The 14169-nt window shown below is 55.6% G+C and overlaps 1 protein-coding gene across 3 annotated transcripts in view; it reads right to left on the reverse strand.

Moving 5' to 3' along the window:
• Window positions 1-463: 463 nt before the first annotated feature.
• THAP4 (THAP domain containing 4) overlaps window positions 464-14169 on the reverse strand; it is a 34250-nt gene continuing 20544 nt past the window's right edge. For all 3 annotated transcript variants that reach the window (XM_047774023.1, XM_047774024.1, XM_047774025.1), the window contains exons 3-6: window positions 13310-13469; window positions 11081-11190; window positions 10285-10388; window positions 464-762 (exon numbers count right to left, since the gene is read on the reverse strand). In XM_047774023.1, coding sequence (XP_047629979.1) covers window positions 643-762; window positions 10285-10388; window positions 11081-11190; window positions 13310-13469 — 494 coding nt within the window. In that variant the 3' untranslated portion in view covers window positions 464-642. The remainder of the gene's footprint in view (window positions 763-10284; window positions 10389-11080; window positions 11191-13309; window positions 13470-14169) is intronic.

A 14169-nucleotide genomic window follows, 5' to 3' on the forward strand; every position in this document is an offset into this window, starting at 1 on the left:
GAGTCCACCCCAGCCTAGGAACTTCCATACACAGGGGGTGTGGGAGCAGATGAGCCCACTGGTGGGGGACAGGCTGGCGGTAGCGAGCCAGGTGGGGGAGCGACTGTGCGTCTGGAAGCTTCCACCGCCGCCGACGGATGGAGGCGATGCTGCACGGCGATGACGACGCTGGCTCCTCCGAGCTCCCGCCCTGGTGCACACATGCGTGGGTCCTTGCACCCTCAGCTCTTAGAAAGAAAGGAAAGCTCCCTGCATTCCCTCCTGCCCTCTTTTTCTTCAGCTTGTTACAGACTCGACTCTGCAGAAGATTTATAAACATTTTAGATCTTGTCAAAACTGTGGGAGGAAAATGAGAGAGAAACAGTCGCCCTTTTAATTTTTAGGGAAAAGACTCTGGAGAGCAAACAGTCACCAGCAGATGAAAGAAACGTACAGTCTACACGAGTGATACTATTACAAGTTCTCAGCCATAAAAATAAAGGCCTTTTATTTGGTTTTTCTATATGCCATTACAGGAACACGTGGCCACACTCCTGAACCCACGGTGACCCTGGCCACACCCACACCTGCCACGGCATCTGCTGAGGAGCTCAAGTGTCACGACGCAGGCCAGGCCCCGCCCGGGACGAAGCTCTACCTGGGTCACGGGGTCACCTTCTTGTAGGTGACGTGCAGGTGCTGAGTCATGGGCTGGGTAGTGGTTGCCATGGAGACTGTCTGTTCGAGCTTGCCTTCGGAATTCAGCCTGAATTTTCGGGTAATCTGAGCAGAACAAACAAGCACAGAGCACCTTAATTTTATCCGCCAAAGATTCAGCAACCGCTGAGGTCCTGCCACAGGCCAGGCGCTCCCGCGGGGGCCACAGCACATCCGCTGGTCATCGGAGGCCTGCGAGCCGGGCAGCGTCCCTGCTGTGGGTGACAGACACGGCCCGAGGCTGCGAAGGGGTGTCCTGACCGCTCGCTTGTGCCCACACGCCCCAAGGTGAGCAGGCCATTGGTCTCATCATAGACACCCTCCGAACAGAGCTGGCTGCCACAGCTCAAAGGACGGCCCGTGTGTTCTCAAAACCTCAGGAGCAGCACTTCAGGAACCCCGAGCCTCTAGGACAGACGGTGGCAGCCGCTTCTAAGGAGGATGCAGACCTGCAGCCGCTGGGCCCCGAGGAGAAAATCGATTTGCTGGGCGGCCACTGCAGGCGCCACCGCCACCCTCTGGCGCCCAGAGCTTGGGGTGGCAGGGACTCCGCGAGTTGTTCAGGCCACAGTCAGCTACTCTCTCTGACCAGCCCTCTGGCAGAGAGAGAAGACAGAAAAGCTGGACCCCCAAAGAGTCTGTTTAAAAAGGGCTGCAGATGGAGTTCCCGTCGTGGCGCAGTGGTTAACGAATCCGACTAGGAACCATGAGGTTGCGGGTTCGGTCCCTGCCCTTGCTCAGTGGGTTAACGATCCGGCGTTGCCGTGAGCTGTGGTGTAGGTTGCAGACGCGGCTCAGATCCCGCGTTGCTGTGGCTCTGGCGTAGGCCGATGGCTACAGCTCCGATTCAACCCCTAGCCTGGGAACCTCCATATGCCGAGGGAGCGGCCCAAGAAATAGCAACAACAACAACAACAACAAAAGACAAAAAATAAAAAAAATAAAAAGGGCTGCAGAGCCACGGTCTTGGGGAGAAGGGCGTAGGGCCTGGCCCAGGGCGCCGCCCGCCTGAGGCCTGCGCTGCCTGCAGGTCACGCAGAGGCTGGGGGCCAGGCTGGGGAGTGGGCGCCAGGCTGCCGCCCCCTGGGACCAAGAGTTACCCAGAAACAGACTGGGAAGCCCAGTTTCAAAAGAGCTCCGTCTCCAATAAACAGGCCTGCCCCCCGGCCCAGCCACCAGAAGCACAAGAACTGCTCTCTGGTGGAAGACAAGATCGAAGCCTCAAGTCACCTGTGGTTTTTCAAACGCGATACTTGGAATTCAAGAGCAAACATGAAAACTGGAAGACAACGGAATTCTATCTTCCAAGTAATTAAAATAAATAACGGTCACCCCAGCATTCTAGTTGCAGGGAAAATACCCTTCAAAAATGAAGGCAAAATAAAGACATTTTTAGACAAAAACATCCATGGAGAATTCAGCACCAGCAGGACCCCGACTCCTTTCTGGTTTGGAGAAGATGGGGCCTGACAGAAGCACCTCTCTCGGTGCTTCCATGCAGAGGCCACAAGGGGTGGCCCGTGGAGCCTGCAGAGTCTGGGGCAGGCGCAGGCCGTCACTCACGCATCTGGGGCTGCAGCGCGTGTGCCTTCCCCCCGCGCCCCCCGGGCCAGTGAAAGCAGAGGCAGCAGGAGGACTCGGAGCCGTGCTCCATGTCTGCCTCTCAGGGGCTCCGAGCACCCCCCGTGGCAGCACTGCCCAGAAAATGGCTGGAAATGCAGAGGCCCAGGCTGCCTGGGCCCGGTGCCCGGGTCCTGGGAGGCCCGTGGGACATGGTCTGAGCTCTATGTCCCGTCAAACTTCAGCCGACTGTACCGGCCAGGCCAACACGGAGGCCGGGACAGGACGGGACGGGCCCAAGCCAGTGAGGCGGGGCGGGGCAGGGGAGGCAGGAGGGGCACAGGGCCGGACAGGTGGACAGACCGGAGGTGGAAGTTCTCACGTGACGCCCACGTCTCCAAGTTACAGCATTCACGCCAGAACTTTCTTTAAAACGTCAAGGCTATTTTTTTTTTTTTTTGGTCTTTTTGCCTCTTCTAGGGCCGCTTCCTGCGGCATATGGAGGTTCCCAGGCTCGGGGTCTAATCCAAGCTGTAGCCGCCAGCCCACACCACAGCCACAGCCACAGCAATGCAGGATCCGAGCTGTGTCTGTGACTCACACCACAGCTCATGGCAACACCGGATCCTTAACCCACTGAGCAAGGCCAGGGATCGAACCCGCAAGCTCATGGTTCCTAGTTGGATTCGTTAACCACTGCGCCATGACAGGAACTCCAAGGCCGTTAACCTTGAAGCCACTTTGCAGACGAGACAGAAGGGGGAGAAACAAAGTCCCACGTGTCACTAGAGATCAAAGGGACAGTGGCCGCCTGTCCTCAGAGCCCATGGTCTGCAGGGCTGCTCCTTGGAAGGGACACGTGGCAGGTGACACTGGCTCTGGCCCACACGCTGGATGCCCTCCCCGTGAGCCCATCCTACCCAACGGCCCCCCCAAAGATGATACCCGAGGACAACCTGCCCCCGAGGCCTGTGACATCAGTGAGAGCCATCGGCCCGCAGAGCAGGCAACTGGGCCTGAAGAGGCAGCGGGAGTCCTGGGAGGGCCCTGGGTCCCAGCAGGGCAGGTGGGCACGGTGACGGCGGCTCAGCACCACAGCTGGAGGGATCCTTTGGGCTCCGAGGCCCCTTGGATGAAATTTCTCATGCCATTTTCCTCTCCAAATGAACGCTGTTTGGACGGCTGGTTAAAAGTTGAGGCCAGTGGCCCAGATCCGGCTCAGGCTCAAGAACGGACCCTGCCAGGGTCTGCAGCCACCAGCAGCCCAAGCTCTGGGGGCCTGTCTCAGGCCTGGCTGGCCCTGAGGTACAGAGGGGGCCCAGAAGCAACCGTGTGCCTCTGAAACGCCCAAGAGGAGCTTGTTCCGGCTACAGGGCCTCAGAAGCTGTGGGAGAGGAGCCTGGGGCCCCGGACACGACACATGCTCACTGCAGCCAAGCCATCCCGCTTCCCACGCTGCGGAGGCCACGAGAAGCACTGGGGCGAGGGGGTGGGATGCGAGAATTCCTTGCGGTTTCAATGCTTTTTCTCAAAGTGGTTTTCTTCTTGTTCCCATCTTGGCCTGTCCAACAGGGAAAGGTGGAGAAGGAAAGGCCGGGAGAAGCACCACAGCTGGGTGACTTCCTCTGGGCCACCCTGTGGCATTTGGAGGGCCCGGGCCAGGGACCAGATGGGCCGCAGCTGCAACCCACACCACAGCTATGGCCACACCGGATCCTTAACCCACTGTGCCAGGCTTAGGGAGCCAGCCCATTTCCTGGTGCTGAGGCACTCTGCTGATCCTGTTGTGCCACAGTGGCCACTCCAAGACGGCTTTGATTTTGTTTTAGGTCCCTAAGTAGAGAACCCAGAAACCGCCCACACAACATGCGAGGCGCCAAGGAGATGCCGAGTCAGGAAGAAAGGGGTTGAGTCTGACAAACAAGAAAACGAGCAGCTGTCTGGGAACCTGCGAACTCTGCAGGCCTCGGATGCCAGCCGCTGCGGTCAGGAATAGGACAGGCAGGCAAGTGCTGCAGATGCAGGCCCCTTCCTCCCGCCCCTGCCACGCTGAGATAAACTGATGGCAACAGCATCCAGACGTGAGGATCTGATAGGAGTGTATGTGGCGAAACCGCCACCACAGGGTTAGCTCGCGCTCCTGTCGCCTCGCTGCTGCCGTCTTTCCTGTGTGTGAGGAGGTCTCTTAAGGTCTGCTCTCCTCGCAAACTTCACCGATACAAGGCAGTGCTGTCACTAGAGGCCTCACGCTGGGCACGAGTCCCAGAGCCATCCCAACTCCTGGCCACGCGCAGGGGCGCCTTCTCCCCGATTCCCCGCCCGAGCCCCCGGGAACCACCTTTCTACTGTTTCTGTGAGTTTTCTTTTAATTTGAAAAAAATTTACAGGAGCTCCCATTGTGGCTCAGCGGTAATAAACCCGAATAGTACCCATGAGGACGCGCGTTGGATCCCTGGCCTCGCTCAGTGGGTTAAGGATCTGGCGTTGCCGTGAGCGGTGGTGTAGGTCGCAGATGCGGCTCGGATCTGGCGTTGCTGTGGCTCTGGTGTAGGGTGTCAGCTGCAACTCCGATTCGACCCCTAGCCTGGGAACCTCCACATGCTGTAGGTATGACCCTAAAAAGAAAAAATAAATGAGTTTCACATATAAATGAAATCATGCACTTAATTAACATAATGGCCTCGAGGTTTCTCCGCAGTGTTGCGAATGGCAGGACGTCCCTCTTTCTGCAGCTGCATCACGTCCCTCTGGGCACCTGCGCATCTCCCTGGGCATCTTGCTAAATGCAAGCTCCTGGCTCCTGACCCGGCTGAAGGTGGACCCCCGCCCCCGCAAGTCTAGTGAGGGGAACCTGGTCTATAGCTGCGGAGACAGCTCGTGGTTGTAAGCAACCCGCCTCCGAGCTCTGCATGGTGACACAGTCGGGTGGTCGCGAGAGGGGAGGGAGAGGAGCAGAGGGGGTAAACCAGGGGAAGGGCGCCTGAGTGACGCGCAGAGACAGGTGAGAAACTCACTTCATGGCTCAACAGCAACCTGGAGACGGAAGCAGACATGCAGTGGACCTGAAAACAAGTCCATTTTATAAGACACCCAAGTTGGATCATATGGGAAAAAAGATGGAGAAAAGTGAACAGAGTCCCAGGGACGTGGGGGACAAAAGGAAGCAGGCCCATGTGTGTTGTACAGGAATTCCAGAGGGAAAGGAGGAAAATCAAGGCAGAAAGGTAGTCAGAGAACTAAAAGTTAAACCCCCAAGTTAAATGAAAACATCTCACAGATGTTAGCGTCCTGAGCTCCGACCACCAGCTGCTGCTTTGGATCAGACGTGCTGGCGAAGGTGAGCAGCTGTTGTCACCCAGCCCCTCCAGCTCAAGTAACTGCCAGGGGCTTTATTTACTTTTATTTTTGTTTTTGTTTTTGTTTTTGTTTTGCTATTTCTTTGGGCCGCTCCCGCGGCATATGGAGGTTCCCCGGCTAGGGGTCTAATCAGAGCTGTAGCCACCGGCCTATGCCAGAGCCACAGCAACGCGGGATCCAAGCCACGTCTGCAACCTACACCACAGCTCACGGCAACGCCGGATCCTTAACCCACTGAGCAAGGGCAGGGACCAAACCCGCAACCTCATGGTTTCTAGTCGGATTCGTTAACCACTGTGCCACGACGGGAACTCCTACTTTTATTTTTATTTTTTTATGGCCACACCCACTGAATATGGAAGTTCCTGGGCTAGAGGTCAAATTTGAACTGCATCTGCAACCTACCCTGGGTCCTTAACCCACTGAACAAGGCCAGGAATCAAACCTGCAGCCTCATGGACGCTACATCAGGTTCTTAAGCCACTGAACCACGATGAGAACTCCTGCTGGGGGCTTTAAAGGGGCAACACCCTTTCCTCCCTTCATCCCCCTCCCCCTTTCGGGAGTCAGATGTGAAAGGCTAGGAGCCTCCTAAGCCGCTGAACTGAGGGAAACGCAAAAGCGACTGTGCTCAGGGGAAGCTCAGAAAGGGCTGCCAAGGCCTTAGGTTTGTGCCTCAGGCACCTGATGAGCAGCAAGAAAGCCAACAACGGTGAAGACAGACCCCAAACAACCAATAATAAAACTCACCAAACCTGGGAAGTTTGAGTCTCACTTCTAGAGTCATCTCACCATTAGGTCCAATGTCCAGTTTTTAGCAACAGAAACTGCCCCTCACACACCAACCAGTGAACTTTCTAGACCAAGACGTTATTTATTTTGTCTCCATATTCTATTTACCTCCTTAACTACTACTATTTTTTTTTTTTTTGGCCATGCCTGGGGCATGTAGAAGTTCCTGGGCCAGGGAACTAACCAGTGAAACAAAGAAGAAATCACAGGGAAATTATAAAATATTTGAGATGAATAAAAACAAAACCACAGAGCCCATCAAATTATATCATTTCCAGAGTTCCTGCTGTGGCACAGTAGGTTAAGGATCCGGTGTTGCTGCAGCTGTGGCTTGGATTCGATCCCTGGCCAGGGAACTTCCACATGCCATGAGTGTGGCAAAAAAGAAAAAAAAAATCATTTTCTTACAGCATGCAGCAAAAGCAGTGCTAAGTGGGAGATTTATACTTATGAATGCTTACCTTTTTTTTTTTTTTTTGTCTTTTTAGGGCACCAACCGCAGCACACGGAGGTTCCCAGGCTAGGGGTCTAATAGGAGCTATAGCTGCCGGCCTACACCACAGCCACAGCAGTGCTGGATCCGAGCCGTGTCTGAGACCTACACCACAGCTCATGGCAACGCCAGACCCTTAACCCACTGAGCGAGGCCAGGGATGGAACCTGTGTCCTCATGGATGCTAGTCGGGTTCATTAACCACTGAGCCACGACGGGAACTCCAACGCTTACATTTTTAAGAGGAAGAAAGATCTCAAACCAATAATCTAAGTTTGCAATTTAAGGAACTAGAAAAACAAACTAAATCTACAGCTAACAGAAGGAAGGAAACAATGAAGATTAGAGCGGAGATAAATCATTGAGAAATCAATAGTTGGTTCTTCAAAAAGATCAACAAAATTGACAAACCTTTTAGACAGACTAAAAATAGAAGACTCAAATTGCTAAACTCAGAAGTGGAAGTGGGAGCACTGCTCCTGGGATTATAAATGAGTGGTATGAACAAAGCTGACAACCTAAATGAAATGCAGAGTCCTAAAAACACAAAGCTACAAGAATGAATCATAAAAACAGAGAAAATCTGGGAGTTCCTGCTGTGGCCCAGCAGGTGTGGAATCCAAGGGCAGTGGCAGGTCGCTGTGGAAGCTCGGGTTCAACTCCCAGCCTGGTGGAGTGGGTTAAAGGACCTGGTGTAGGTGCCACAGCTGTGGTATAAGTCACTGCAGCTGTGGCATAGGTCGCAGCTGCAGCTGTGGGGTAGGTCACAGTGGTGGCTCAGATTCAGTCCCTGGCCTGGAAACTTCCACATGCCATAGGTACAGCCGTAAAGATTAAACAAACAAAGCTACTAAAACAAATAAGTGACTTTAAGAAGGTTACATGATATAAGATCAATTTAACTGTCAATTTATTTCTATATACTATCGACAAATAATTGGAAAATAGAAAAATCATTTGTATCAGTATCTAAAACCATGAAACAGAAAAAATAAAACAGATTATGTGTACCACCTATACACAGAAAACTCCAATAACTGCAGCGATCTGTCAAGATACTGGATCACAAGGCTCAGTTTGCTGAAGATGGCACTGCCTAAGTTGCTCTAGAAACTGAGGCAATCTCAACAAAATTTTTTCTAGAAATTCACAAACTGATTTTAAAACTCATATGAAAATGCACGAGATTCTTAGCTAGCCAAACAATTTTGGAAAAAGAGGAAGAAAAAAATCTGGGCAACGTATCCAATTTCGAGGACTCAGAAAAGCTACAGCAGCCACATCAGGCTTGGAGGCCAACAGAATGGACACTCCCAGAGCGAGCCACAGGACCACGACCCACCGTCACACAGGCAGGCCCCCACGCACGCCAGTGAGTCAAGGGCAGTTCTTTCCTGCTGGACACGCACACGGGAAACACGCTAGCATCCTGACCCAGCCCCACAGCGAACAAAGCATCAACTCCAAAGTCACCCTCCCCAGCATAAAGGGGACATGGATGGTTCTTGAAGAAAACGCAGGCGAAGGCCTCTGTCTGGGTCGGGCAAAAGCTAGGACGCCACCAGCGCCAACTCTACGAGAAAAACCTGGTAACAGAACTTCACCAGAAGTAAAACATTTTGCCAAGGAAGTGAAACGGCAGAAGTCTTAGGTTGAGAACTCACTCTTGACACGTTCTCCGACCAGGGGCCAGATCCAGAACACAGAACAAACCCTTCCAGCTCCGGGACAAGACAAACCACCCCTGGGGAAAAAGGGCCAAAGGATCTGAATGCTCGCTTCGCGAAACAAACAGCTCACTGAAGGGGTGAGCCCCCATCATCTGTCATCAGGAGACCCCATGATGAAATGCCACCTGGCAGACGCTGGGGCAGCTAGAGCTAGAGGACCAGCCTGGACAGGGTGTGGGATGGCTGGCCCCCTACGCTGCTGTGCACGGGGCAGCACAACTACGCAGCACGCGAGCCCTGGCCTTACCACGGAGTGTCCAAGTCCTGCAGGGTCAACACTACCGGAAGCACAAAACAAGACTGGAAGTCGCTACACAGACCACACGCTGTGATGTTTTACTTTTTTTTTTGTCTGTTTGTCTTTTCTAGGGCCACACCCGCAGCACATGGAGGTTCCCAGGCTCGGGGTCCAATTGGAGCTGTAGCCTCCGGCCTACACCACAGCCACAGCAATGCGGGATCCGAGCCGCGTCTGTGACCTACACCACAGCTCACGGCAACACCAGATCCTTAACCCACGGAGCGAGGCCAGGGATCGAACCCACAGCCTCATGGTTCCTAGTTGGATTCATTAACCACTGAGCCATGATGGGAACTCCTGATGTTTTACTTCTGATGAAATTCCGTTATCAGTTTTTTCTCTTACCATTGGTGCTTTTTGTGCCTTAACATTTTTTGTGTCAAATCTGAGGGTCTCTGGTCACCACTGAGAGAAAACTATCCAGTACCTCGTGTACAGACAAACCTGAGAGAGGCTAACCGTCTCAGTCTCCAAAGGAAAGCTTTAAGAACATGAGAAAATGGAAGAAGAGCCATCGTTCCAGAGCAGCACACTCCTCCCTGAGCCAGAAGCCACATTCAGAGAGCATGAAGGAGAAGACCCCCAGAGGCGGCTGCTGCGAAGTTTACAGCCTGTGCTGGAACATGGCATCAACCAGGCTGACAAAGCCACCAAACGCAGAAATGCTGTCACACGCACAGCAGACGACAGGCTAACATCCGCAGCACACGAAAATCTCCTAAGTAAGTCAGCGAGGGAAGACAACCTGCAGACAGACGCAGTGGCCTCGGACACCAAGTTTACCGAACAGGAGATGCTGAGGACCCGGGAGCATGGGGGACGCCCCCACCCCGTTCAAAAGTTAAATTTATTTATTTATTTATTTTTTGTCTTTTTGCCTCTTCTAGGGCCACTCCCACGGCATTGGGCGGTTCCCAGGCTAAGGGTCCCATCGGAGCTGTAGTCGCCAGCCTACGCCAGAGCCACAGCAACGCCAGATCCGAGCCGCATCTATGACCTACACCCCAGCTCATGGCAACGCCGGATCCTCAACCCACTGAGCAAGGCCAGGGACCGAACCTGCAACCTCATGGTTCCTAGTTGGAGTCGTTACCCACTGCGCCACGACGGGAACTCCCATAAGTTCAATTTAAAACACAAATGATAAAACACAAATGAGATACCATCTTTGACTTATCAGACTGAAAAGACCAGCCTGAACCGCCAGTGCTGGTAAAGGAGGAGAGGACCAGGCCTCCGCGTGCAATGAGGGTGGGAACGCGGCCGTCTGAACCCGCGGCCGCCAGTGCCTGCGAAGAAGGACCCAGGTCGGGCCAGGGGGGAGGGCGGACTCAGCCTGCCTCCGGGCGACTCACCTGCTCCACGTGGGGCTCCCTGGCGAAGGACATTCTGGCGACGGAGTGGGACGCAATGCACAGCTCCTGCCCGTTGACCTCGCCCTCCTCCACCTCCACGATGCCTGCAAGGGGCGCTGTCAGCACATCCTCTGGGGCTCCCGGCCTCCCCGGAGAGGACAGCTCTGACCTTTGCAGCCAGCGAAGCACTGTAGCCCCTTGCCTGCAGTCAGCCCCCAGGAGTCAGGAGGGAAGACACACCTCCTCCTATGGCCGGGCAGATGACACCCCTACCCCGGTGATCTGACGGGAGGGACACAGGGCCTGGCAGGTGGACGCCCCCTGCTGCCCAACCCACGGATTTCCAACCCCCCCCCCCCCCCCGCCACCCCGACCCCGGTGAGCTGGGCTCTTCTGGGAAGTGAGCCCTCCCGGAGCCAGGGAGCAGGATCGGGGGGCCCCTCCGAGGTCTGGGCAGTTTCTGATTCCTGAACCTGGTTAACTATTTCAGGATCGACTCCCCCCTGGGGGCAGAGTGGACTTGCCGGCAGAACTTTCGCTGGACAGCGGCTGGCTGGTCTCTCCCAGGGCCCCACCCACACAGGAAACCCCGAGGCAGTCAGCCTGCTCCGGCAGGGCGGCTCCCCTGGCCCGCCTGCCTGACGGCTCCTGGGAGAGGCGCCCATGGGACCACAGCCGAGGGGAGGGAGGCCACTAAGAAAGCGGGAGGCAGAGCCTGCCTCACCTGCGGCCACGCCCTGGCTGGCTCACAGACGTGCAGGTGGAGGGCAGGCCGGGCGGCCGGGCCAGGGCGTACCTGTGTTCTGGGCGCTGACAAAGGCCACCTTGTTGGTGTCAGGCTCCAGGCGGATGAAGCCACACTCCCTGTGCAGGGGCTTGTGGGTGTCTGGGTGGAAGGCGTTGAACCTGGACGGGCAAGCAGACAGGTGAGTTCCAGGCACCTGGTGCCAGGCTCTGCGGACGCTCTCTTCTCACCTGGCAAGTGTCCCAGCTGCTCAAACAGGGACACACAGGGGCCACTTCCCACCTCCCACCAGAAGCCCCTCCGCCCACCCGCCCTCCCCGTCCCCACTTCCTCCTGATCCTGGACCCGGGGCCTTGTTCTCTGCAACCCCGACCGGGACCAGGACACAGTAAAATCCCACCCAAACCCCAGGTCTTCCCTCTTTTTTTCTTTTTTTGGCCTCCCAGAGGCACACAGAGTGCTGGGACCAGGGATCGGCTCTGAACCACAGTTTCAGCCTTCACCACAGCTGCGGCATCGCCAGATCCTTGAACCCACGGTGCCAGGCCAGGCATCAAATCTGCATCCTGGCACCGCAAAGACACCCCCGATCCCGTTGAGCCCCAGCAGGAGCCCCAGGCCAGCCCTCTTCTGAGTTAGGATCTTGCCTAGGGGTCTGATCAATTCACATGGAGAGACGCAGGGCAAGCCAGCAGGCCAAAGGCAGTGTCTAGTCACCCGGCCATCCCTGCAAATGCCTGGTGGTGAACATGGAGCTGTGTCCCAACCTGGGAGCACTGGCTCACCACCTAGGGCCACCCTCCCGTGTCACCAGCACTGCGAGCTGAGGCAGGAGCTACAGCAGGAGCTAAGGCTGAACTTCTGGGAGTCTGGAGGAACAGGTGTCCTCTCTACCGGGACCTGTCCCCCACGTAATTATATCTACCAAAATGTATATTTTCTTTCTTTTTTTTTCTGCTTTTTATGGCTGCACTGCGACATATGGAGGTTCATAGGCTAGGAGTCAAATAAGAGCTATAGCTGCCAGCCTACACCACAGCCATAGCAATGCGGGATTCGAACTGCATCTGCGACCTACACCACAGCTCATGGCAACGTCGGATCCTTAACCCACTGAGGGAGGCCAGGGATCAAACCCATGTCCTCATGGATTCTAGGTGGATTAGTTACCTGCTGAGCAGGACGGGAACTCCCCAAAAGGTGTATGTTTTTATCCTATTTCACTTTTCTTTAATGTCAAGTCAAAAACCCAAGTGACAAGAGCTGAAATGAGATTAATACTAGTCACACATTTCTCTAATGGGGTATAACCCACACTTTAAAGACTACTTTATGTTGTGGGTTGCTTATTTTTTTATTTATTTTTTGCCCCTCCCCGCCCCGCCCCAAGGGCCACATCTGTGGCATATGGAAGGTCCCAGGCTAGGGGTCGAATCAGAGCTGCAACTGCTATCCTACAACAACACTGGACCCAAACCATGTCTGTTACCTACACCACAGCTCATGCTGGATCCTTAACCCACTGAGCGATGCCAGGGATCAAACCCACATCCTCATGGATCCTAGCTGAGTTCTTAACCTGCTGAGCCACAATGGGAACTCCCTATTGTGGGTTATTCTGCATTATCCAGAATTTTCCCTTTTGGTTTACATGCAGGATACGACTTTCCTCTCGTCCATTCAGTCAACAATAACACAAAACGGCATGAGGTAACAGACCCTCAGCGACCTGCCGAGCCCCAGCGGTGGCCCCTCCGTCTAAAAGCCTCAGGGAGTGGGACAGGGAGACACACCGAGGACCCTGCCTTCTGTACGGTAGGGATGGAACCACCGGCCTCAGCGGGGTCTTGGGGGTGGGGTGGGCAGGAGCCTAGAGGAAAGCCTGGCCTCCTATCTGCAGTAGACCTGGGGAGACTGGCTCCCACGCGGGAACACAGCGTGAGATGACGGTTTAATCGAGCACACGCACTTTTTTGGCTGTACCCGCATGTAGAGGTTCCCGGGCCAGGGATCAGAGCCTTGGCACCAGCTGCCCGAGCCGCTGCAGAAACAGTGCTGGACCCTGAACCCGACCGCGGGGGGCTCCACGCGCACTGACTTTTCTGTTTGGATCAACAAGCCTGATGCTCCGCGGTCAGCTCCAAGTTTCCAAAAGCATGAGGAAGGACCACTTTCACCTATAGCCTGTCTCAGGAACCTCCTGGAAGAGGCCCCCCCCGCCCCACCCCTCGTCGACCTGACTCTCGCTTGTCCTGTGGGGCAGGGGGCGGGCATTCTTACGAGAAGCTCAGCACGGGCTGGCCAGTGTGTGAGATGCACGCCTCCTCCAGGTACCGGAAGGGCTGCAGCGTTGGAAAGGTCCCGGCTCCCGGCGGGTCCGACAGCCAGGTGCCCAGCATCCAGGACAGCGGCTCCAGCACGGGGCTCATCTCGGGGGGCTCTGAGGACAGAGAGAGGAGGGTCAGCGCCCGGTGTCCCCTGCTCAGCCTCCAGTACCGGCAGAGCTCCGTGAGGACACGCACTCTTTCGAGCGGCTGTCACCTAATCCTGGGGACCATCAACCCACCACCAGCCACCTGTCAAGAGGAGAGAAAAAGGCCAAGCAATTAGCAACATCACCTTGCCAGACCCAGCTTGGGAACCCTCCCCGGAAAAGAGAACGAGCGGGCCTGGGGGACAGGGAGGCTGGCAGGGCCCCCCCAGGCCCGCCTGAGATGGGGAGGAAAGCAGGGCAGAGGGTTTCAGGGCAGGTAAAGCGCCAAGGGCACCCTCTGCAGACAGGCGAGATCCCACCGTGAACTCAGCTTCCCAGGGGAAGCCTGGGTCTTAGCCCACAGCACCAGGAAACCCCTTCAGCCTGGAAGGCACAAAGGCACCCACGGTCACTGAAGTGAGACAGACAGCAAGGCCTCGAAGAGAGAGGCGTCGGGGGAGCGCCCCAGCGACGGGACCTGGGACTGCAGGCCAGGGGCACCCAGGAGGCAAGCCCACGCCCACGGCTGAGCGTCAGGGTGGAGCCTGGCTGTGGACCACATGCTGCTGGGCGACTCTTCAGAAATTGGCTCAGGGGAACCTCATGTGTGCAGTGGACTTGTCTGGCGGGGCGGGGTGGGGGGTGCATTGGAACAGGAGGTCTGATT

The sequence above is a fragment of the Phacochoerus africanus genome, chromosome 3 (genome assembly GCF_016906955.1).
Source record: "Phacochoerus africanus isolate WHEZ1 chromosome 3, ROS_Pafr_v1, whole genome shotgun sequence".
Taxonomy (NCBI): domain Eukaryota; kingdom Metazoa; phylum Chordata; class Mammalia; order Artiodactyla; family Suidae; genus Phacochoerus; species Phacochoerus africanus.